This window comes from Neoarius graeffei, chromosome 19, assembly GCF_027579695.1.
Source record: "Neoarius graeffei isolate fNeoGra1 chromosome 19, fNeoGra1.pri, whole genome shotgun sequence".
Lineage (NCBI taxonomy): Eukaryota > Metazoa > Chordata > Actinopteri > Siluriformes > Ariidae > Neoarius > Neoarius graeffei.
This window is the reverse complement of record NC_083587.1, coordinates 55,758,054-55,781,476: the sequence shown is the minus strand read 5'-3', so window position 1 is coordinate 55,781,476 and position 23,423 is coordinate 55,758,054. Positions and strand designations below refer to the sequence as shown.

General features: G+C 41.9%; 1 protein-coding gene across 1 annotated transcript; it reads left to right on the top strand.

Annotated features, from left to right (window-relative positions):
• Window positions 1-11,919: 11,919 nt before the first annotated feature.
• LOC132867978 (uncharacterized protein C1orf232) lies at window positions 11,920-23,264 on the top strand. The gene is made up of 4 exons (XM_060900950.1): window positions 11,920-12,001; window positions 18,978-19,055; window positions 20,746-20,855; window positions 22,664-23,264. Exons 1-4 carry the CDS (start codon window positions 11,921-11,923, stop codon window positions 23,004-23,006), a joined length of 612 nt encoding a protein of 203 aa, XP_060756933.1. The 5' UTR covers window position 11,920; the 3' UTR covers window positions 23,007-23,264.
• Window positions 23,265-23,423: the final 159 nt, after the last annotated feature.

The following is a 23,423-nucleotide window of genomic DNA, read 5'->3' as shown; positions in this document are numbered from 1 at the left end:
AACGAGTTTATCTTTTACGTGCCTGGGTTGTGTGATAAAATCATAAACTCAGTGAACGTAACATTTCTGTCTACTTCTCAGATTATTTGGGTGCCATTTGTGTCCCACTAATATGATATTTGTTTATACTGCAATATGTGTGACAATCTATAAATGTGTATTTCAGATAAATAACTTGAAACATTATTAAAAAATTGCATTTTTTCCTGTCCCAGACCACCATAACAACACTACCTCGAGATATAATCATTAAAATATTTTAAATCTTATGATGTCTGCCGGTGGCACGGTGGTGTAGTGGTTAGTGCTGTCGCCTCACAGCAAGAAGGTCCTGGGTTCGAGCCCCATGGCTGGCGAGGGCCTTTCTGTGTGGAGTTTGCATGTTCTCCCCGTGTCCGCGAGGGTTTCCTCCGGGTGCTCCGGTTTCCCCCACAGTCCAAAGACATGCAGGTTAGGTTAACTGGTGACTCTAAATTGAGCGTAGGTGTGAATGTGAGTGTGAATGGTTGTCTGTGTCTATGTGTCAGCCCTGTGATGACCTGGCGACTTGTCCAGGGTGTACCCCGCCTTTCGCCCGTAGTCAGCTGGGATAGGCTCCAGCTTGCCTGCGACCCTGTAGAAGGATAAAGCGGCTAGAGATAATGAGATGAGATGATGTCTGCCTTTATCTGTGAATCTGTTGAACATCTCAAGCCTGAAGCATCCTTTTTCACGAGCTGTCCATTGGAGATCATGAAAAAACATACCTTTTGGTTCATGCTGTTACCTGAACACATTTATTCGAGAAAGATGTCTTTCAGATTTCAGCCACGGCTAAAGGAATTTCCATCCATCCATCATCCGTAACTGCTTATCCTGTGCAGGGTCGCAGGCAAGCTGGACTATGTTCCATAAGTCCCAGCTGACTACGGGCGAGAGGCGGGGTACACCCTGGACAAGTCGCCAGGTCATCACAGGGCTGACACATAGACACAGACAACCATTCACACTCACATTCACACCTACGGTCAATTTAGAGTCACCAGTTAACCTAACCTGCATGTCTTTGGACTGTGGGGGAAACCGGAGCACCCGGAGGAAACCCACGCGGACACGGGGAGAACATGCAAACTCCGCACAGAAAGGCCCTCGCCGGCCCCGGGGCTCGAACCCGGACCTTCTTGCTGTGAGGCGACAGCGCTAACCACTACACCACCGTGCCGCCCTCGAGTAGAACTCACCATCTCCCAGTCAAGAGGCGGACACACTCACCACTAGGCCAAATCATGGTTCCATTAATTGTAATTAATTTAAATTGTAAATCATTTTGGAAATCAATTTTACCTTTTATATTTTTACTTTTTACTCTTTCATTGTAAATCTGTATCCTTTATCATGTTCTCTATTTTTGCTCTGTAAAGCACTTTGAGTTGCTTTAGTGTATAAAATGTGCAATACAAATAAAGCTGCCTTGCTTTATATGCGTAAATATTACTGTTTACGTGAAGCCGTGCATACTCCGATTGTCTAGTTGGTTTGTGTACAACACACAGAGCGGAGTGTCAACAGGGAAGAAACCGTGTGTCACAAACTGCCATAAAAAACCCAACTGAGACGCATATTCCGAATGCGCTGTATAAATATCTAAAGAATGCTCCTAAAACCCAGATAACATCAACATAATCCACGTCTTAATCAGAAAATGCTAAATTTGGAAAAAAGGCCAAATTCGGAATGTCCAAACAGAATATGCTGTTTATCAACTTCAGAATATTGTCACATTCGGAATAATAATCTCATCTCATTATTTCTAGCCGCTTTATCCTGTTCTACAGGGTCGCAGACAAGCTGGAGCCTATCCCAGCTGACTATGGGCGAAAGGCGGGGTACACCCTGGACAAGTCGCCAGGTCATCACAGGGCTGACACATAGACACAGACAACCATTCACACTCACATTCACACCTACGGTCAATTTAGAGTCACCAGTTAACCTAACCGGGCGGCACGGTGGTGTAGTGGTTAGCGCTGTCGCCTCACAACAAGAAGGTCCAGGTTCGAGCCCCGTGGCCGGCGAGGGCCTTTCTGTGCGGAGTTTGCATGTTCTCCCCGTGGGTTTCCTCCGGGTGCTCCAGTTTCCCCCACAGTCCAAAGACATGCAGGTTAGGTTAACTGGTGACTCTAAATTGACCGTGAATGTGAATGGTTGTCTGGGTCTATGTGTCAGCCCTGTGATGACCTGGCGACTTGTCCAGGGTGTACCCCGCCTTTCGCCCGTAGTCAGCTGGGATAGGCTCCAGCTTGCCTGCGACCCTCTAGAACAGGATAAAGCGGCTACAGATGATGAGATGAGATGAGTTAACCTAACCTGCATGTCTTTGGACTGTGGGGGAAACCGAAGCACCCGGAGGAAACCCACAAAGACACGGGGAGAACATGCAAACTCCGCACAGAAAGGCCCTCGCCGGCCACGGGGCTCGAACCCGGACCTTCTTGCTGTGAGGCGACAGCGCTAACCACTACACCACCATACCCCCTGCATGTAAATGTATTGAGTGATATTGATGAACAAGGGCACTTTGAAAGTAAAACCCTGTCACCCCTAATGATCAAAAACGTTCTATTGTCCTCAATGTTCTTATGCCATTAGTATGGATGCTAGTTAACCACATGTACTGTATTTGCTCATTCTATGCTAAAAAGCCAACCCTGTGACTTTCACCCCTTTAAGCGCAATATGCAGCCAGTACCAGCAAAGAAACCTTTTGAAATGCAATATAGTCTCCTGAGATTGGTTAACACACTTTTAATGGTCAATGTTGAAAATTTATTTAAAAAAAAAATCATTTCCAAGAGTTCCAAGGGCAAAATAGCAATGCAAATTTTACTCATTTGACAAATTGTTTCATGCAGCTGAGGTAAAATTCAAGCAGCTGAAGATTGAGGGATTGGTTAAGTGCCACGCATTCTGGCAGTAATGCCATTCAAATTCATCCTTACCTTCTGGTTGCTAGAAGACAATTGTAACTGCTGACTTCAAACATTAATTTGCGAGTTCCCAGTGAGCTTTTAACAGACGTTTAAAAAACATAGTTGGATTTTAGCCACAGCTTTCATGAAGTCTCTTCAGGAAAAAGAAAAGATGAGTGGTTGTGTCCAAAACTTATAATATGTACCCTAAAATAATGGACATTTAGAGGCCAGATAAGGGCACCAGAACGTTTATGGCAAAATTTTATGTCAGGCCAGAAAAGTGGTAACATTTTACCCCCACCCTGTAGGTCAACTAAGCCAGTTAGATCAGGTGGATAATGGGTGGCAGGGTGGTGTAGTGGTTAGCACTGTTGCCTCACAGCAAGAAGGTTCTGGGTTTGAGCCCAGTGGTCGATGGGGGGGCTTTCTGTGTGGGTTTCCTCGGGGTGCTCCAGTTTCCCCCACAGTTCAAAGACATGCAGTTAGGTTAACATGGAGTGGCCTTGGGCTGAAGTGCCCTTGAGCAAGGTACCCAACCCCTAACTGCTCTCTGGGTGCTGTAGTATGGCTGCCCACTGCTCTGGGTGTGTGTGCACACATGTGTTCACTGCTTCGCATGGGTTAAATTTCACTGTGCTTGAGTGTGCATGTGACAAATAAAGGCTTCTTCTAAAAAAAAAATCATTTTAATGGAGGGTGGCACGGTGGTGTAGTGGTTAGCGCTGTCGCCTCACAGCAAGAAGGTCCTGGGTTCGAGCCCCGGGGCCGGCGAGGGCCTTTCTGTGTGGAGTTTGCATGTTCTCCCCGTGTCCGCGTGGGTTTCCTCCGGGTGCTCCGGTTTCCCCCACAGTCCAAAGACATGCAGGTTAGGTTAACTGGTGACTCTAAATTGACCGTGAGTGTGAATGGTTGTCTGTGTCTATGTGTCAGCCCTGTGATGACCTGCCGACTTGTCCAGGGTGTATCCCGCCTTTCGCCTGTAGTCAGCTGGGATAGGCTCCAGCTTGCCTGCGACCCTGTAGAAGGATAAAGCAGCTAGAGATAATGAGATGAGATTTTAATGGAGAGTCTTGTTTTTAGTGCTTACCATGCTATCAGAATGATCCATTTGCCATAAAAATGAATATAATGATATACATTTTATTATATATGCATTTAAACCTGGAATATTTGGGTCATTGAAAAAAGAAAATTTGGGATTATTTAATCTGAGCTCATTTAGTTGAGGAGTTGAACCATGAAGTGCATCAAGTCTCAGTGACTGCAAGTTTCCCAGGTCTTGGGGCTGCAGAACAGGTCCAAATCTTCACCCCTCCACCCCCATGCTTGACAGATGGTATGAGGTGTTTGTGATAATATGCCATTTGGTTTTTGCCAAACATGGCACTGTGCATGACAACCAAACACCTCTACCTTGGTTCGATCAGTTCAAAGGATATTGCTCCAAAACTTTTATGCTTACTTAATGCTGCCATTTGTTTTTTGGATCGAAAGATCTTTTTCCTAGCCACCCTTCCATGAAAGCCATACTCGTTCAGTCATTTTCTGATTGTGCGGTCACGAAGATAAACATTTAACATGCTTACTGAGGCCTGTAGGTCACATGATGTAGGTCTTGGCATTTTCTTTATAATCACTGAGCAGTAAACAGACTGAATTTGCTGGGACACCCACTCCTGGGAAGGTTGGCTCACCAGCTTGAATGGAGATCTTGAAGGTTCTCCATTTGTGTACAACCTTTCTCACTATGCTCGGAGATGGCCTTATAACCCTTCCCAGATTAACGAGTAGCAGCAATTGCTTCTTTGAGCTCATGATTGACGTCCTTTCTTTTTTTGGCATGATGTAGACACACACTTGAGTGCTCCAGAACACCAAAGTGCCAAAAGTTCTGTTTTTACAGAAGTAGTCACACTTCTTGATTACTAAGTAATCTTGTGCATTTCATTAGTAACACCTGGCTGCTCATTACTCTCTTAATGATTGTGGAAGTAGGAAGGCTACACATTTTCCCCACCTGGTTTCTGAATGCCCTGTGATGACCTGGCGACTTGTCCAGGGTGTACCCCGCCTTTCGCCCGTAGTCAGCTGGGATAGGCTCCAGCTTGCCTGCGACCCTGTAGAACAGGATAAAGCGGCTAGAGATAATGAGATGAGATGAGATGAGATGGTTTCTGAATGTTGGGTCACTTTTTTTTGGGAAACCCCCCACTACATACTAAAACCTGATTTTTGTGTCACCTGAGGTTATTTGTTTGTTCGTAGAAGTTGGTGACAAGCACACAATTGTTATTTTATTGATTTTAATAAAAACATACAATTGAAGGAGGGTGTCTTTTTTTTTTTTCTTCGCCTGACTGTATATATGGCCGGGCAGAGCCACCTGGTGGTGGGACTTGAACACTTGGTATCAAGTTAAGTCAAGTTTATTTGTATAGCGCTTTTAACGATAAACATTGTCGCAAAACAGCTTTACAGAAAATTAAAGGCTTTAAACATGAACTAATTTTATCCTTAATTTATCCATATTGTATGCCAGGAAAATTTGAACTCAGATTTCCTGCTTAGCAAAGTTTTCACGTGAATCATATGTCTTTCTTTTAGTGGATTATAGGAGTGAATTTATAATAAGTATTATTCTATCTATCTACATTCACTGGATATGAGCAATTGTGCGCTCTGATTGGCTCCTCTACTACTAGGCTATCAGCTCATATACCATGAGTAGAGAAAAACAAAATGACGGCGCGTGTTACTGAACCAACCGAGGATGAAATAAAAACTCTACTTGAAAACAAAACCCCCCAAAATAAAAAAGCAACAAAATATGGAATAAAAGTATTTGATAGTAAGAATGTATCTTTTTTATTTTTCGAGAATTATTATTATAGCATTTTCCACAAATTGCGAATATCATTTCGCCGGTTTGTTTACATTCTAAGTGGAAATGATTTTGTCGGACGTTTTGTATGACGTTTTTATTTATCGAATTTGCAAAAAATAAAAATACAACTGCTCTGTTTCTCAAAGTCCAGTGAATGTGGATAGAATAAAACAGTTATTCCACTCAATCTCGTCGTACATGGCTGATAGCCGACGAGGCGCGTAACGTCAGCTCATATACGACTCGATTTCATGGAATAACTGTTAATTATTGTATGCACTCTTTTAGGAAAATAATCCGCTTTGGGATTGTAACAGTAACTTTACTTTTATGGCTACCCAATTTTATGGCTGATTTTCACATAACAACACGTCCTTAAGTGTTTTATTCCTCTCACACCTCAACAATTTTCCAAAATCCTTCAGCCAATAAATGGTCATAGGGTCATATGCTTTTTCAATGATTACTTATGTATAGCTTAGGTCACAACCGGACGTACGGTATGATTTTTTGGCTGTGCGATTTTTGGCATTTCCCAAATCGCTGCGTTTTTTTTGTTCGTGGAGAAAGACGCACGTTGGCCGTAAGTTTGTCTTGCAACCTGAAAAAAAACATAAGCGCCCGTAGAGTTTGTTTGACATGACAAAGAACCTCTGCGGCCGGTCTGCGGCCAGTCTACGGCTCGAAAATCAGCACGTCACATGCGCGCCCTCCGTGCGTTTCACGCGTGCCCTCCGTGCATTTCTTGCGTTTTTTGCACGTAGACTGGCCGTAGGAGCACGTACGGCCGGTTGTGACCGAGGCTTAATATTGAGTATGGAGATTCAAATACTTAGTCAGTGTGTCATTATTGTGGCTTACAAAACACTGTCTTTGGAGCTTTACTAGCTTTATCATTAAATTAGTAACTTTTATCATAAATTTTAATGCAGCACTGACTAACAGACTGTAAGTCATCTTAGATTGCGAGTAACTGGCACCTGCAACACTGATCATTCAGTGATATGGACAGTCATTGCACTGTTGCACACTCCCGTTATTAGGGTGAATTTCAGAGAAATTATGTCTTTGAGTAAACAAATGTGAACACTATATGACATTTTCTCACTTAACATTTTATAAATGTCTCAGAAATATGTCATTTTAGGTATATGAACGTAAATTAGGTCCACTGTAGGACAAATATTGAAATTAAAAAGAATGAGATGAAATTGAGGGTGGCACGGTGGTGTAGTGGTTAGCACTGTCGCCTCACAGCAAGATGGTCCTGGGTTCGAGTCCAGCAGCCAGCGAGGGCCTTTCTGCGTGGAGTTTGCATGCTGACCGTGTGGGTTTCCTCCTGGTGCTCTAGTTTCCCCCACAGTCCAAAGACATGCGGGTTAGGCTAACTGGTGGGTCTAAATTGACCGGAGGTGTGAATGGTTGTCTATGTGTTAGCCCTGCGATGACCTGGCGACTTGTCCAGGGTGTACCCCGCCTCTTGCCCATAGTCAGCTGGGATAGGATCTAGCTTGCCTGTGACCCTGTAGGACAGGTTAAGCGGCAACAGATGGGCTAAAATGGGCTTTTGAAAATATGCCCTTCAATTAATTCAAAGTCTAAGATTGTCACTTCTGATTGGTGGGTCTCACATGTAACAGTAATGGGGTCACGTTTCCAGAATTGAATAGGTTCTCTGAATAATGCAGCCAGCGCAGTGAAACTTAACACTCCACATCACGCACATTACTGGAGAGAGAGAGCGCGAGAGACAGACACATGACTGCACACAGGCACACAGTACATCCTTCCCAAGTTGGTAACACTTACATCTGTACCCCATGTTCACAAACCTGCGAGGTTAAAAAAAGGTGTCTTTTTGGTGGTGTTCATTACGAAATGAAACTAAATCAGCAAAACGATCATCAATAATATATGAAATAAATACTTGAATGGACCATCAGTGAGGAGCCTTGCTGTAGCAAGTTATAGTCTGTTGATGCAAACAGTACAGTACCATATTATATATATATATATATATATATATATATATATATATATATATACAGAGCCTGATCAAGAGAATAACTAGCATTGGTAAATGAAACCTTCAGAGTTCTGCATTTTTTATGAAGCCTCTTCGCATCTTCAGTGATCTTTCATTCCAGATCAGGTGGCTCCAATACAAATGACAGGAAGACGATGAGATGGGTGATATTTCACAAACATCACTGTCTAATTGGCAGCAGGTTTCGACTGACCGAGAACAGGACCTATAATCGTGACAGGAAGTGATGCCCTTAATGCAGGGTCAACGTTTAGATCAAGTTGATGTGAAACTTTTGCAATTTACCAGCATATTTACAATTAACACGGACAACTATTAGGTATCGTCACCACTTCACCCTCATTCCTCCTATCTCTACACCTCTTCATGTAATTTCATCTAACTAAAGTGCCATATATACAGTACATTTCTATTGCAGTTGTATCTCTTTGTGCAACCTCATTACAGTGCAATATATAATTAACAGTTATTCCATGAAATCGAGTCGTACCTGAGCTGATAGCCGACGAGGCACGTAGCGCCGAGTTGGCTATAAGCCATGTACGACAAGATTGAGTGGAATAGCTGTTTTATTCTATCCACATTCACTGGATTTTGAGAAACAGAGCAGATGTATTTTTATTTTTTGCAAATTCGATAAATAAAAATTTTATACAAAACGTCTGACAAAACCATTTCTGTTTAGAATGTAAAGAAACCGGCGAAATGACAGGAGCAATTTGTGAAAAATGTGATAATAATTCTTGAAAAATAAAAAAAGATACGTTCTCACCATCAAATACTTTTATTCTATATTTTGTTGTTTTTGTTGGGTTTATTTTTGTATTTTGTTTCTTCTTCCTCTTTATGGTTTTTTGGTGGTTGGCAGACCAACTTAAAGGTGCATTACTGCCACCGACTGGGCTGGAGTGTGGAACAAGAGATGGGGGGGAGGACTATATTCTTTTAGCTATTTCTCATCTCATCTCATTATCTCTAGCCGCTTTATCCTTCTACAGGGTCGCAGGCAAGCTGGAGCCTATCCCAGCTGACTACGGGCGAAAGGCAGGGTACACCCTGGACAATTCGCCAGGTCATCACAGGGCTGACACATAGACACAGACAACCATTCACACTCACATTCACACCTACGGTCAATTTAGAGTCACCAGTTAACCTAACCTGCATGTCTTTGGACTGTGGGGGAAACCGGAGCACCCGGAGGAAACCCACGCGGACACGGGGAGAACATGCAAACTCCACACAGAAAGGCCCTCGCCGGCCCCGGGGCTCGAACCCAGGACCTTCTTGCTGTGAGGCGACAGCGCTAACCACTACACCACCGTGCCGCCTTAGCTATTTCTGTTTCTTTTAAATACTTGATAATTTTTGTGGTTTTGTTTTCAAGTAGAGTTTGTATATCGTCCTCAGTTGGTTCAGCAACACGCTCCACCATTTTGTTTTTCTCCACTCATGGTATATGAGCTGATATCCTAGTAGTAGAGTCACCAATTAGAGCGTGTGATTGCTCATATCCAGTGAATGTAGATAGAATAAATATATTTATACATATTCTGTATATTGTGTATATCCTCCAGAGCACTCGATCATCACATTTTTATTTTATTTTTTATTCTATTTATTACATTCTATTTTACTCCCTTTCTTCTTTACTACCACCCCCAACTATCTTCACGACTTACGGAGCATTTCACTCTGCATGATTGTGTATGTGACAAATAAATTTGAATTTGAACACTATCGCTCTAAAATTAATATTATAGAAGTATGCCATAATTCAATTCTTAAGATGAGAGGTCTGACGAGATTAAAAAAAACAAAACACCTGTCATTGATCTCTTATTTTGTGAACAGAATTATAGGACACTCTCATTAAGAAGGATACCTGTTCAAATTACAGGTTTTGGAAGTTCAAATAACTTGTACTTACTGTCTTCTGATTAGGATAGGTGTTATCTCATGTCATCTATGTTTGGAAGAGTCTGTGATAACACTATTATTGGTGTGGAATACCAGACTAACTGATTAACTCTTTTTAGGAGCACATGAATTAAATACCATACTGAGGGTTTGTACAGGTTAGTTAAATACTAGTTATAACATGAATAAGCTTAAATGGGCGTGGTGTGATTAAATAGGAAAAGCATGACATTTGCTGCAATTTGGCCAACCAGAACTGAAGCATAACGCCATAGCTCTTTTCCTAATTAGACACATTTTCAGCACATGATACTTTTCAGAGAGGTGGCACGGTGGTGTAGTGGTTAGCGCTGTCGCCTCACAGCAAGAAGGTCCGGGTTCGAGCCCCGTGGCCGGCGAGGGCTTTTCTGTGCGGAGTTTGCGTGTTCTCCCCATGTCCGTGTGGGTTTCCTCCGGGTGCTCTGGTTTCCCCCAAAGACATGCAGGTTAGGTTAACTGGTGACTCTAAATTGACCGTAGGTGTGAATGTGAGTGTGAATGGTTGTCTGTGTCTATGTGTCAGCCCTGTGATGACCTGGTGACTTGTCCAGGGTGTACCCCGCCTTTCGCCCGTAGTCAGCTGGGATAGGTTCCAGCTTGCCTGCGACCCTGTAGAACAGGATAAAGTGGCTAGAGATGATGAGATACTTTTCAGGGAAATCAAGAATCTTTTTGGACCCCAGGTACCTCAGCTGCATTTCTAGAATTTAGACAGATCCAAAATCTTAACTCCTCAACCACAGTTCCTGAAAACCTTGTTGGTACTTTTCTGTGGATCATAAATTATGAGGGTGGAATATGTCATGGACGGTACAGTGGTGTAGTAGTTACCACTATCACGTCACAGCAAGAAGGTTCTGGGTTCGAGCCCAGCGGCTGACGAGGGCCTTTCTGTATGGAGTTTGCATGTTCTCCCCGTGTCTGTGTGGGTTTCCTCCGGGTGCTCTGGTTTCCCCCACAGTCCAAAGACATGCGGGTTAGGCTAATTGGTGGCTTTAAATTGACCGTAGGTGTGAATGTGAGTGTGAATGGTTGTTTGTTTCTATGTATCGGCCCTGTGATGATCTGGCAACTTGATCAGGGTGTCCCCCACCTCTTGCCCATAGTCAACTGGGATAGGCTCCAGCTTGCTCATGACCCTGCACAGGATAAACGGTTATGGATAATGGATGGATGGATGGATGGAATATGTCATGATGAACCTTCCTGATTGGTCAAACGCAATCTTCACAGAATAACCAGCCCTCTTTAACCACTTATGCACAGCATCACCATATTGTTGGGTTACTCTTGTTCAATTTAATCATTAAGGACTGTTTATACTTCCACTTTGTCTCTCTATTAAATGTTTTTCTGAACACAATTTGTTTTATATGATTTGTCTTACTTTGCTGTTTGCTTTATTGTCATTTTTGTTCTTGTTAATACTTTATTCCATGTAAGTCTGTCTTACAAATTGGAACCAGTTGCACAAGACAAACCTTTGCAACTCACTGACAATAAATGCTTCTTTTCTAATCACATGAAACATTTTGTTAACATGAAAGGTCAGATCCGAATCCACAAACCACTCGCTGTATGTACATATAATCTTCCTGAAAACCTAGCGAACGAGGGGTTTGAGTTGCACAATCCACATCCAGCCAACAATGGCAGCTCTTCTCTCAATAGGAGCGGTTTAAATATTCATAAGGTAACCCACACCTGTTTCCAGGTAACCGATGCTGGACTCCTGAACCGTGGCAGTGTGTATGTGAGGGAGTGATCAGTGCTGTAACTGTTTCTCTCGTTCTCTGCTTCAATCAGTAGCTGAGGCTTCTGCAAGCAAATGTGAACAAATACAAGATCATGAAGGAGCTTTGACCTGGATTTTTTCGACTCAAACCAACACCAACGCCACCTTTGTCCATCTGTAATGTTTGAAACCTTTTTGCAGATGGACCGCAGACAGCATTGAAAGCATCTAAATTGACTATAAAGACCGGAATTCTGTCAATGGTGGTTTGAGTGGACATTGGAGGGACTTCTCATTCTCAGTTTTCACTTTGCCAGGGTTTTTTTTTTTTGGACGAAGTAAGCATGAATCCACTGTGGAAAGTGTACAAGAGCAAAGTGATGAAGACCCTCAACCCTGATGGAGAAGAAGAGTCTGCTGAAGAGGTAATCTCAGAGATGACAGTTAAGACAACTCTAAATTAAACAAGATATTGATGTAAACTTTTTATATATATATTTGTAAGACGCAGTTTACGTTGCTTGACAGTAAACCAAAAGCATCAGAGTGTGGACTCGCTCTGCTAGACATCTACTCCGGGATCAGTTTGTTTCAAAGTATCTAGCTTGCTAGTTTTGTTAAGCTGTATTTCTACCTCGTGGGAAAAAAAGTAGCTCATTAGTGGAAAATCTACACTGTTTTGAAAATAGCTCAGCCACTGCGACGCTACTATAAATGTAGCTAAGCTAGTTGCATTGCTTCTCATTGGTTACTCCACCCCAACAATGCCAAATATTGTATATACACTATAAAGAACAAGACGTATTACAAAACATCGCCTGTAGATGAGGCGATCCAGCATTAATGCATCACTCTCCTGTCCAAACAGGAGCAGACAAACATTGCCTTATGCTACAGCTGTACCTCAGAGAACAGAGCTTTATTATGCACAGTCGTTCTCTTAAGCATGGTCAGATGGAGACAAATGAAGTGGAACAAGTCCTCTGGGAAGTGGATGGCAGTGAATTTACACAGAACTGGATCTCTGGATCTCTGAATCTTAATAAAGCGACAACTCCTTAATCTTCAAATCCATTAACTTATTGATACGACAGATTATAACTGAACACCAACATTACATGCTACAAAATGCTTCAGTATCCAAATCTGTCTTCATAAACCCGGTCATTACGACTTTGGAAAGAGACTGAGAGAAGGAATCTAACAGGTGGGTCAGATGGCTGCAGGTGAAATGGAGCAGACGGAGGGATGTGGCCCAGTTCTGTAAAGGCCTGCAGTAATTTGATCTTTAAAAGGAGTCCGGCTTCAGATGCCAGTTTACTGATTTAGCAGCGATGAGGCTTGACCAGGCGTTCCAACACCAGACCTCTGAACTTGACAGAGCTGACAGATATAGAGAGCACCTGACATAGTTTTCATCCTGGGTTTGAAAATAGAGTGTATTCATTAAGGCTATCAAATTCCTTATTAAGGAAATGAGACCATCATTTTATACTGCTACGATATCAAAGTAGATATTTATTAGTAGGTGTCTTTTTGAAGCAAATAAAATCAGAGGAAATATAATTTCATCCAAAATTTTAATGTTTAGGTTTGCTTATATTTAGCTCAATTTAGAAAACTGAAATAGCATGGCGGAATAAAAACGGACAATTTTACATGATTCGTTCTAGTAAAACACATTTAACAATCATTTAGGGTGATTTAAGCAGCAGCCCTGATGACTAATCCCTTTTCCTTTGTCAAACAAAAATGTGTTTCGGACTTACAGTTAGGGATCTTAAACCTAGACGGCCTTTCGATTTCATAAAATCGGTGAAATTTAGTTCCCTCTGAAATGTGGTCATTGTGATATATGTTTATTTCTGTAATATCTCACAAAATATCAGGCCGTTCTGTGGCTGGGAAGTTATTTAATTTGAGGGGATTCCTGAGCAAATAATGTGCATGAAATCGCTCGCTTCGCACAGTCGAGCAGACAGAGGAAGTCCGTGTGTGTGTGCGGGTTTCCCTTTGAGCGTGCACTGACAGTTCCATCATTCTGTCGCTAAACGAACAGCTGATCACACCAAGGTGCTCGCTGAGCGCCGATATTTATTAGTTTGGTCCTGCATTTCCTTTCCTTCATATATAACATAACGTCTTTTCTTCTCGCTTTCCGTTACTGTAGTCAGTCATGCATCACGTGGTGGGCTTTCCCCGTTAGCACAAGGCATTGTGCTAACGGGGAAAGCCCACCACGTGATGCATGACGTAGTATCTCAAATTGGGTCATGGGGAAGCAGGAAAAAATAATGGAGAATTTACGGCCATGTGGCCCTAAATTCATTAATTGTTCTTTTTTTTATTAAATTGGAAGTCTGTGATTCAAATTCAGTAGCTTTCGGTCACTAAACAAAAATAATTGAGTGTCAGGGAAAATTCTTTTAATGACCTAAACTTGAAAAATCTGAAAGGTAGTCTACCTTTAAACATGCGGATGTAATTTTTTTTTTTTACCTTTTTAATATGCATAGCACTGCAAACAGTTACAATCACTGTAATAGCATTAAAAAGGATCATTATGAGAAAATATTCTTTGCAAATACATCAGTTCTTAATAAATGTCCAGATATTATGCATTATTACTTTATCAGAGTTTTAATAGATTTCTTATTTCCTACTGAATTCTACGAGATATCACATGGTCAGTTAGTACAAAGTTGGTAGAAAAGTACTGTATATATTATACATTATTCTAGCACATTCACTAGATATGAGCAATTGTGCGCTCTGATTGGCTACTCTACTACTAGGCTATCAGCTCATATACCATGAGTAGAGAAAAACAAAATGGCGGAGTGTGTTGCTGAACCACCCAAGGATGAAATAAAATCTCTACTCGAAAACAAAACCCCAAAAAATACACACACAAAAAAAAGCAACCAAATATGGAATGAAAGTATTTGATGGTAAGAATGTATCTTTTTTATTTTTTAAGAATTATTATTATTATTATTATTATTATTATTATTATTATAGCATTTTTCACAAATTGCTCCTGTCATTTCGCCGGTTTTCTAAGCAGCAATTATTTTGTCGGACGTTTTGTATAAAGTTTTTATTTATCGAATTTGCAAAAAAATAAAAATGAAAATGCTCTGTTTCTCAAAATCCAGTGAATGTGGATAGAATAAAACAGTTATTCCACTCAATCTTGTCGTACATGGCTTATAGACGCTATCAGCTCATGTACGACTCAATTTCGTGGAATAACTATGTAGTATAGATTATTCACATAACATGATGGGCCTCTCATGAGTATCTCCCTAGATGTAGTTAGGAATAAATCCGACTATTTTTCGATAGTGTAACTGCATATTATTATTATCATTAATATTATGGATGTCTTATACACAGCCCTTTTTATGTATTTTGATGTAGACTACAGTGATCATCTCCCCCATCTATGAATCCTGCCCATTGTTTTGTCTGGTTAAGTTTCTTATTTTGTCTCTAGTTCAGTGTTTTTCAGCAGGGTGTTGTGGCACAAGATCAGATCAGTTCAGGCATACTGTGGAAAAAAAACCCTCAAAAATTCAAACTAAAAAAAAAAAAGAGTGAGATAATTTATCTAATATTACAATGAAATGAGGCGGCACGGTGGTGTAGTGGTTAGCGCTGTCGCCTCACAGCAAGAAGGTCCGGGTTCGAGCCCCGTGGCCGGCGAGGGCCTTTCTGTGCGGAGTTTGCATGTTCTCCCCATGTCCGTGTGGGTTTCCTCCGGGTGCTCCGGTTTCCCCCACAGTCCAAAGACATGCAGGTTAGGTTAACTGGTGACTCTAAATTGAGCGTAGGTGTGAATGTGAGTGTGAATGGTTGTCTGTGTCTATGTGTCAGCCCTGTGATGACCTGGCGACTTGTCCAGGGTGTACCCCGCCTTTCGCCCGTAGTCAGCTGGGATAGGCTCCGGCTTGCCTTCGACCCTGTAGAACAGGATAAAGCGGCTAGAGATAATGAGATAAGATGAGATTACAATGAAATGGGTTTAAATGATGTTGCGAAATTCTGCACACAAGTAAAGAATAAATCTCTTTGTGTGTGCTGTTATAGAAAAAGGATCAACAACAGGATGGTGTGATGTCGTCTTTCATGAAGCGGAGTTACTCTTACCATCCATCCATGACAAAAATTTGCCAACGATTACAGTTTTTAATTAATTGACCCAAGAATAACATGTCTTCCTTGAACAAAATCTGTTTATAGTTATAGTTCAGGTTGTGAAACATCCATGAAACAAGTTAGCTCCATTGTTCCGTCACCGGCCTCTCTCTTTTTCTCTCTTTTGATGTTAAAGTTGACCAATCAAATTCATAACAGGCCTACGGTTCTTTGCGTCATCATTTGGTCGGCTTTCAGATGATCACTTAACACACAGTACTGTACAAAAGTCTGAGGCACCCTAGTTTTTCCATACCAACTTTCTATTTTCGAGTCAGTACAAAAACATTTTAGAGTTCCAAACGTTCATTTTCTAGCACAAAATTAAATGTTACAGAAAAAAAGGTTTGTTAATATCCGGGCAGCATATTACACATATTAAGAGAGCACTTTTCAGATTAAAAAAAGAAAACATAATGAAGGCTACTGGGTTTTGGTGCAAAAGTGTGACCGTCAAAGTGTCCAGAAGAACTGTGGCTAGTTCTGTAAGATGCTCAGTAAAACCTACAGCTCATGTCCTTATAAAACTGCACTCATTGTACCTCAGACTACTATTTTTTTTTAAAGCAAAGGGTCGTCTCACACCAAATATTGACTTTGTTTCATTTATTAGAAAGAAAAGAAAGAAGTCAAGTCAAGTTTATTTGTATAGCACTTTTAACAATCAACATTGTCGCAAAGCAGCTTTACAGAATTTGAACGACTTAAAACATGAGCTAATTTTATCCCTAATCTATCCCCAATGAGCAAGCCTGTGGCGACGGTGGCAAGGAAAAACTCCCTCAGACGACATGAGGAAGAAACCTCGAGAGGAACCAGACTCAAAAGGGAACCCATCCTCATTTGGGCAACAACAGACAACATGACTATAACATTAACAGTCCTAACATAAAGTCAGCTTCGTTGATGCTATAAACCCCCCACCGACGGAAACCTGAGCACAAAACCGTTCGCGACAACTGCAGCCCTAAAGTCAGCAAGTCAACTGCGGTCCCCAGCCACAAAAGCGCCACTGCAAGAGTCCAGAGCGTCCTCCAGGCGCAACTCCCAACTGTCCACATGGGGCCGCCCTCCACAGGAGCGATGCGATGAGACTCCAACCAGACACAGGGCACCAGGATGGATCAGGCAGGTCCGAGGAGCAGAAGAGGTCAGCATCTCGATCCCAGGACTGACATGTAACTCAGAAGGACAGATTTGGGGGGGAGGGGAGAAGAGAGAGAGAGAGAGAGAGATTGAGGGAGAAAAAACACAGGTTGTTAGGTATGCCCAATGTCACCTGAATAAAAGAAAAGAAAGCACAACTTCATTCATCACACACTTGTGAAATTCCTCTCTGCATTTAACCCATCTGAAGCAGTGAACACACACACACACATACCCAGAGCAATGGGCAGCCATGCTAACAGCGCCTGGGGAGCAGATGGGAGTTAGGTGCCTCGCTCAAGGCCGTCCTATATTAACTTAACCGCATGTCTTTGGACTGTGGGGGAAACCGGAGCACCCGGAGGAAACCCACGCAGACACGGGGAGAACATGCAAACTCCACACAGAAAGGCCCTCGCCGGCCGCTGGGTTCAAACCCAGAACCTTCTTGCTGTGAGGCGACAGTGCTAACCACTACACCACCGTGCCACCCATCATGGCTTACTGCTTACTGTTTATAGTATTTTTTAATGTTGAAACATTTCATTTCATTATTTTTTAAGCCACTTTTGGTCTACGGTATTTCTTTACCGAAGACTTTTGCACAGAGCTGTAGCTGCTGTAACATTATTACTGCACCATGTAAATTCCAGAAGTGACAAATACCCTATCCAAATATCTGATTCACCACCTCATCTCATCTCATCTCATCTCATCTCATTATCTCTAGCCGCTTTATCCTTCTACAGGGTCGCAGGCGAGCTGGAGCCTATCCCAGCTGACTACGGGCGAAAGGCGGGGTACACCCTGGACAAGTCGCCAGGTCATCACAGGGCTGACACATAGACACAGACAACCATTCACACTCACATTCACACCTACGGTCAATTTAGAGTCACCAGTTAACCTAACCTGCATGTCTTTGGACTGTGGGGGAAACCGGAGCACCCGGAGGAAACCCACACGGACACGGGGAGAACATGCAAACTCCACACAGAAAGGCCCTCGCCGGCCACAGGGCTCGAACCCGGACCTTTTTGCTGTGAGGCGACAGCGCTAACCACTACACCACCATGCCGCCGATTCACCACCTTGTATGGATAATAGGGAAAATGGACAATGTCAGGTGTCAGACATGGCATTTTTTTAAACTTAGGAATTATTCCCATGATTTGAAAAATGATCAAATACTGAAAAATCTGAAACATTTTTGAAAACACTGCTCTTGACTGCTTTGTGTATTGCAGTATCATACAAAACCACTGGATGGAGATATTTCTGTTCTCGCCAGTCCTCGTTCTGTTAGTGTTTATTACAATTCGTTTCTTGCTCACACCCAAATCGACCAGATCCAAACCAAATAACACTTTCAGTTGATATTGGCATGAAAATGCAAATCTCCACTAAGACGGCTGGAGATGTTTTGGGGCACTTTGAGTAAAATCTAGATCAGGATAACTTCATTAGTCATGTGGAATTCACAACACTCCGGCCGAGACATAACAGGTCTGACATGAAGACAGCCTGCATTGCCAGATGTACACTTCCATCAACGAGGCATAGCAGGACGGCATGATTTTGATATTGCAATATATTACGTCACAATACCATTTTCTAAGCATATTATGGGTATCGTATGTACTTTTAGAACACAGGAACTCCTGAGAGTAGCAAATATTTTTGAACACCTATTTTGTAAATGTTATATTGAAAATGATCTTCAAATTTTTCTTTAATGTTGCTTGACTGTTGAGGATGCATCGTGATATGATAGTTTTGCTGTTAAACACAATAAACAGTAAGCAGCAATGATAAATTTCACACAACTAGCCTGCCTACTGCAAAAAAAAACCCCTTTCCAGTAATATATATGGTGTGACGAGTGGCTTAATGTTGCATTTCCATTTCAGGGCTGTAACTGGAGTTGAGTCATGTTGTAAATCTCATGTATGTTGCATTGCAATTGGCAGCGTCCTGCTGAAAACTCTCCCTCTTTCTAGATCTGCCGGTGCTCTTGTGTCTTACCTCAGCTCATTGATTTACCTTTGCATGTAGGTGTGTGTGACAGCAGATGAAATGACTCCAGTCCAGCAAGATGAAGCACCCAATGCTGTGTCTCAGCTGGCGAAAAGGGTAAGGCCACATTCACAGCTGACAAGCAATTCACTATTAAACAGATCTACAATCTGATCACAGAAGTATAAGTCTTGTGCAGTGGAAATAAATGTGCTCAGGCTAAAATGGCAAAATAGACGCACTAGTATTACAGTTTTCAGTGTATTGTGGTGCATGCTTAATGTCTCATTTTCAAAGTGAACAACAATAAATGTCATACAACACTGAGGGTTCAATTAGGAAAATTTCTAGAATGCTTTTAAAGCAGACTCGTAGCCTTAAGTAAATGTATAAATGCCGTTTTGTCTGATTCCCAACATTAAAGGGGCAGTTTGTAATTTTCAGCACCCTCTGCTGCCTATAAGGTGAATTGCAATCTTGATGAAAACATTAACTACTGAACCCTCACTCGCTTTTTGAATTACACTGACTTGTTGAATTGCTTTGTCAGGAAAAAGTCAAGAGTGGAATATCTTTGTCTAGCCTAGGGGGTGGAGCTGATTTCTGGGCCAGAAAATGCAAACAATAGCCATAAATGAAAACATGGAAGTATATAATGTAAAACATCTTTTTTTTAAAAAGATATCCTATAAGATTTATACGATGATTAAAAGTCTATTTTAGATTTATGGGTCATTCTAGAATTCGGGGTACATTTCACATCTCTGAGATAATCCTTTTGTTATTTTCCACAAAAGAAATCTTTATTGAATCAGTTTTGAACAAGAATGCAAATGATGACAAACTTTCACCAACAGCGATGCTTGATGTACATTTTAGACCCAATTTATCCATAAAACATTAACTAAATGACTCCCACCCCTCCCCCCACATTACTGGCTGTCTTTGACTCCTGATTCATCCATTCAACTCGAATAAACAGGAAGTGATTCAGTCTAACAGTCTGTTTTGGGGGGGCTTATTCTATTAACTGCTATAAAATCAATTGCGTCGAAAGTCTATTTTCTGTACTATGTGAAATTTCAGTAATAAAAAATATTTTTTTTATCTTCCCTAATGTTCTTGTCAACTCTGTTGACTCTGTTATAAAACCGTATAAAATCCACAAAGACTTTTAATAATACGCATGACACCTGCGTGGAGAGATGTCAATTCCTCTGGCAGGAAACTTCAGAAAGGCAGTGAGGTGTGTTCTGTTTCTTCTTTCATTAATTTGAACAAAAGGCTGAGGATACACCAAGAGTAGATTAATTATTCGCCAAATCTGTTCCTGTGATATCGGAGTGGATCTGTCACTCATTTAAAAAACAAAGCAAAACAAAACAAATCCATAAAATACTGTTTTTATGCATGCCACGTGGTAGCTAGTTTGAGGTTAGCGTGTGGAGTTAAGGCACAAAATGGTGGAAACGGTCAACTCTGTTATCGTCATTTCTGTCAACGGATTGCCCAGTTTGGCGATAACAGAGTTGACGATGGCTAACAGAGTCAACACTTGAAATGTACCCGCAATTATAGAATGGGCCGTATACTTATCAATATAAGCAGCCAACTAGCATTACTAAGCTACGAAGGCATAGTGTTGTGATGAACTTGTATATGTTCAATGTTTGGATGATATGAAGTAAAAGAATACACAGTAGCTACACTATAGTACACTTCACTTGTTAACTCACTATGTGTGACATCACTATGTGTTGTTTTTTTTGTCAATCTGAGTGTAATACCCCTGAATGTTTTCCCTCAGGTGCAGGGTGTGGGGACGAAGGGCTGGAAGAGTATGACTGCTCTATTTAATAAAGACGATGAGCACCAGCTCCTGGAGTCTGAGCCTGAGAGTCAGCCTGTACCGGACCAGTGAGTAACTTCCCAGTGTTCACCTCCACGATGTGCCTAGAGCCAGTTCAACATCTGGGAATGTAAAATGTAGAGTTTCATATTTCTCTCGACTCAGCGAAAGATTACATCAGATAAATGAGCAGTAGAATCACTAACCTGTGCTGAGTCGGCGATGCTGAACTGTTTTTGTTTCATCAATTATCAAAAAATGTCAAGCTTGTTATTCAAGAATTCATTATTTAAAATCAAGTCGATTTAAAATCTTCACTCTTTGGATCCAGCCATCATTCTTACTGCATTCTGCCAGAAAGAACGCCCATTTTGACTTCTTTTAGAGAAACTGTTCCCTTGAACTTAAACCTTGAACCTCTACGACTTGCAGCATACAGAGAATAGGACATGTTTCTATGATTTGACAAAACTTTGTACTTGTTCTTAAGTGATTAAATCAAAAGAGTTCTTTGTAGTGCACTTAGACTTTAAGATAAGATCAGATTTTATTCATGCTTGTGAGAAATTTCTTGCCAACAGTTGCTCTATATAGTTACGGAAATAGAAGAAAACAGAAAGTTGCTACAAACAGAAACAAATTTGGAAAGAAAATGGAGAAAAAAACAGTAAAAAAAATAGTAATAATCTCATCTCATTATCTCTAGCCGCTTTATCCTGTTCTGCAGGGTCGCAGGCAAGCTGGAGCCTATCCCAGCTGACTACGGGTGAAAGGCGGGGTACACCCTGGACAAGTCGCCAGGTCATCACAGGGCTGACACATAGACACAGACAACCATTCACACTCACATTCACACCTACGGTCAATTTAGAGTCACCAGTTAACCTAACCTGCATGTCTTTGGACTGTGGGGGAAACCGGAGCACCCGGAGGAAACCCACGCGGACACGGGGAGAACATGCAAACTCCGCACAGAAAGGCCCTCGGCGGCCACGGGGCTCGAACCCGGACCTTCTTGCTGTGAGGCGACAGCACTAACCACTACACCACCGTGCCGCCCCTAGTAATAATCTAGTAAATAAAAATAAGATAAAGTAAAATAAATAATAAAAATGAATAAAAGACTATAAAAAAAATTTAACAGTTATTCCATGAAATCGAGTCGTACCTGAGCTGATAGCCGACAAGGTGCATAGCACCGAGCTGTCTATAAACCATGTACAATGAGATTGAGTGGAATAACTGTTTTATTCTATCCACATTCACTAGATTTTCAGAAACAGAGCATTTTTATTTTTATTTTCTGCAAATTCGATAAATAAAAGCTTGATACAAAATGTCCGACAAAATCGTTTCTGCGCAGAATGTAAACAAACCGTTGAAATGACAGGAGCAATTTGTGAAAAATGCTATAATAATAATTCTTGAAAAATAAAAAAAGATACCTTCTTAAGATGGGTGGCATGGTGGTGTAGTGGTTAGTGCTGTCGCCTCACAGCAAGAAGGTCCTGGGTTCGAGCCCCGGGGCCGGCGAGGGCCTTTCTGTGCGGAGTTTGCATGTTCTCCCCGTGTCCGCGTGGGTTTCCTCCGGGTGCTCCGGTTTCCCCCACAGTCCAAAGACATGCAGGTTAGGTTAACTGGTGACTCTAAATTGACCGTAGGTGTGAATGGTTGTCTGTGTCTATGTGTCAGCCCTGTGATGACCTGGCGACTTGTCCAGAGTGTACCCCGCCTTTCGCCTGTAGTCAGCTGGGATAGGCTCCAGCTTGCCTGCGACCCTGTAGAACAGGATAAAGCGGCTAGAGATAATGAGATGAGATGAGACGTTCTTAACATCAAATAATTTCATTCCATATTGTGTTGCATCTCTTTTCAGCCCTCTAGCGGTGAAACCAGAAGAGCCGACGCGACCCAACAAACGCAACACAGGATTCTGGGATACCTTCTCCACCAAGTGGCACCAGGCAGCAGCTATGAAACATGCTGAAGCAGCGGAAGCGGCAGGTGGGAGTGGATCCGATGTAAGGAGTCAAGAGGAAGGGAATCAGGCAGGAGGAACGGAGACCACAGTGGGAGAAGATGGAGGTGGCCAGGGCAACAGCTTCTCCAGATATGCCTCTCTGGGTGGAGCCAATGATGATACACCAGCATTTAAATGGAACTTTGTGACCAGCAAGCTGGCTGAGCTGAAGAGCAAAAACGCGACCAAGAACAACTAGCCAACGGCATAAGACGACGCCAGAGACACGAAATGAAAAACAGATGGAATTTTATCTGTATCTGGATTTGTTGCTCTCTCTGAATGAACCTTAATCACAATCTCCTCTTTGGCTTCCAGGTTGACTTGATGCAGTGCTGCATGACACACACACGCTTCAGGGAATTACGCCCAACAGGCACTATTCAAGCTACAATCATAAAATTAACATGTTGTGCAATCATAAATAAATTTTCTGATGATCATTTTGCTCTGCAGTATCAGGAACATCCACATTTATTTTTTCACCATCAGCATAATCTACAGTAGTTTAGTTTTTATCCTGCTAGCATTTCTGTCGATTCTTTTCCTTCAAACCATTTTCCAGACCTGAATAACAAATCTTGAATAAGACGTCATCATGTGCTTTATACCTTTA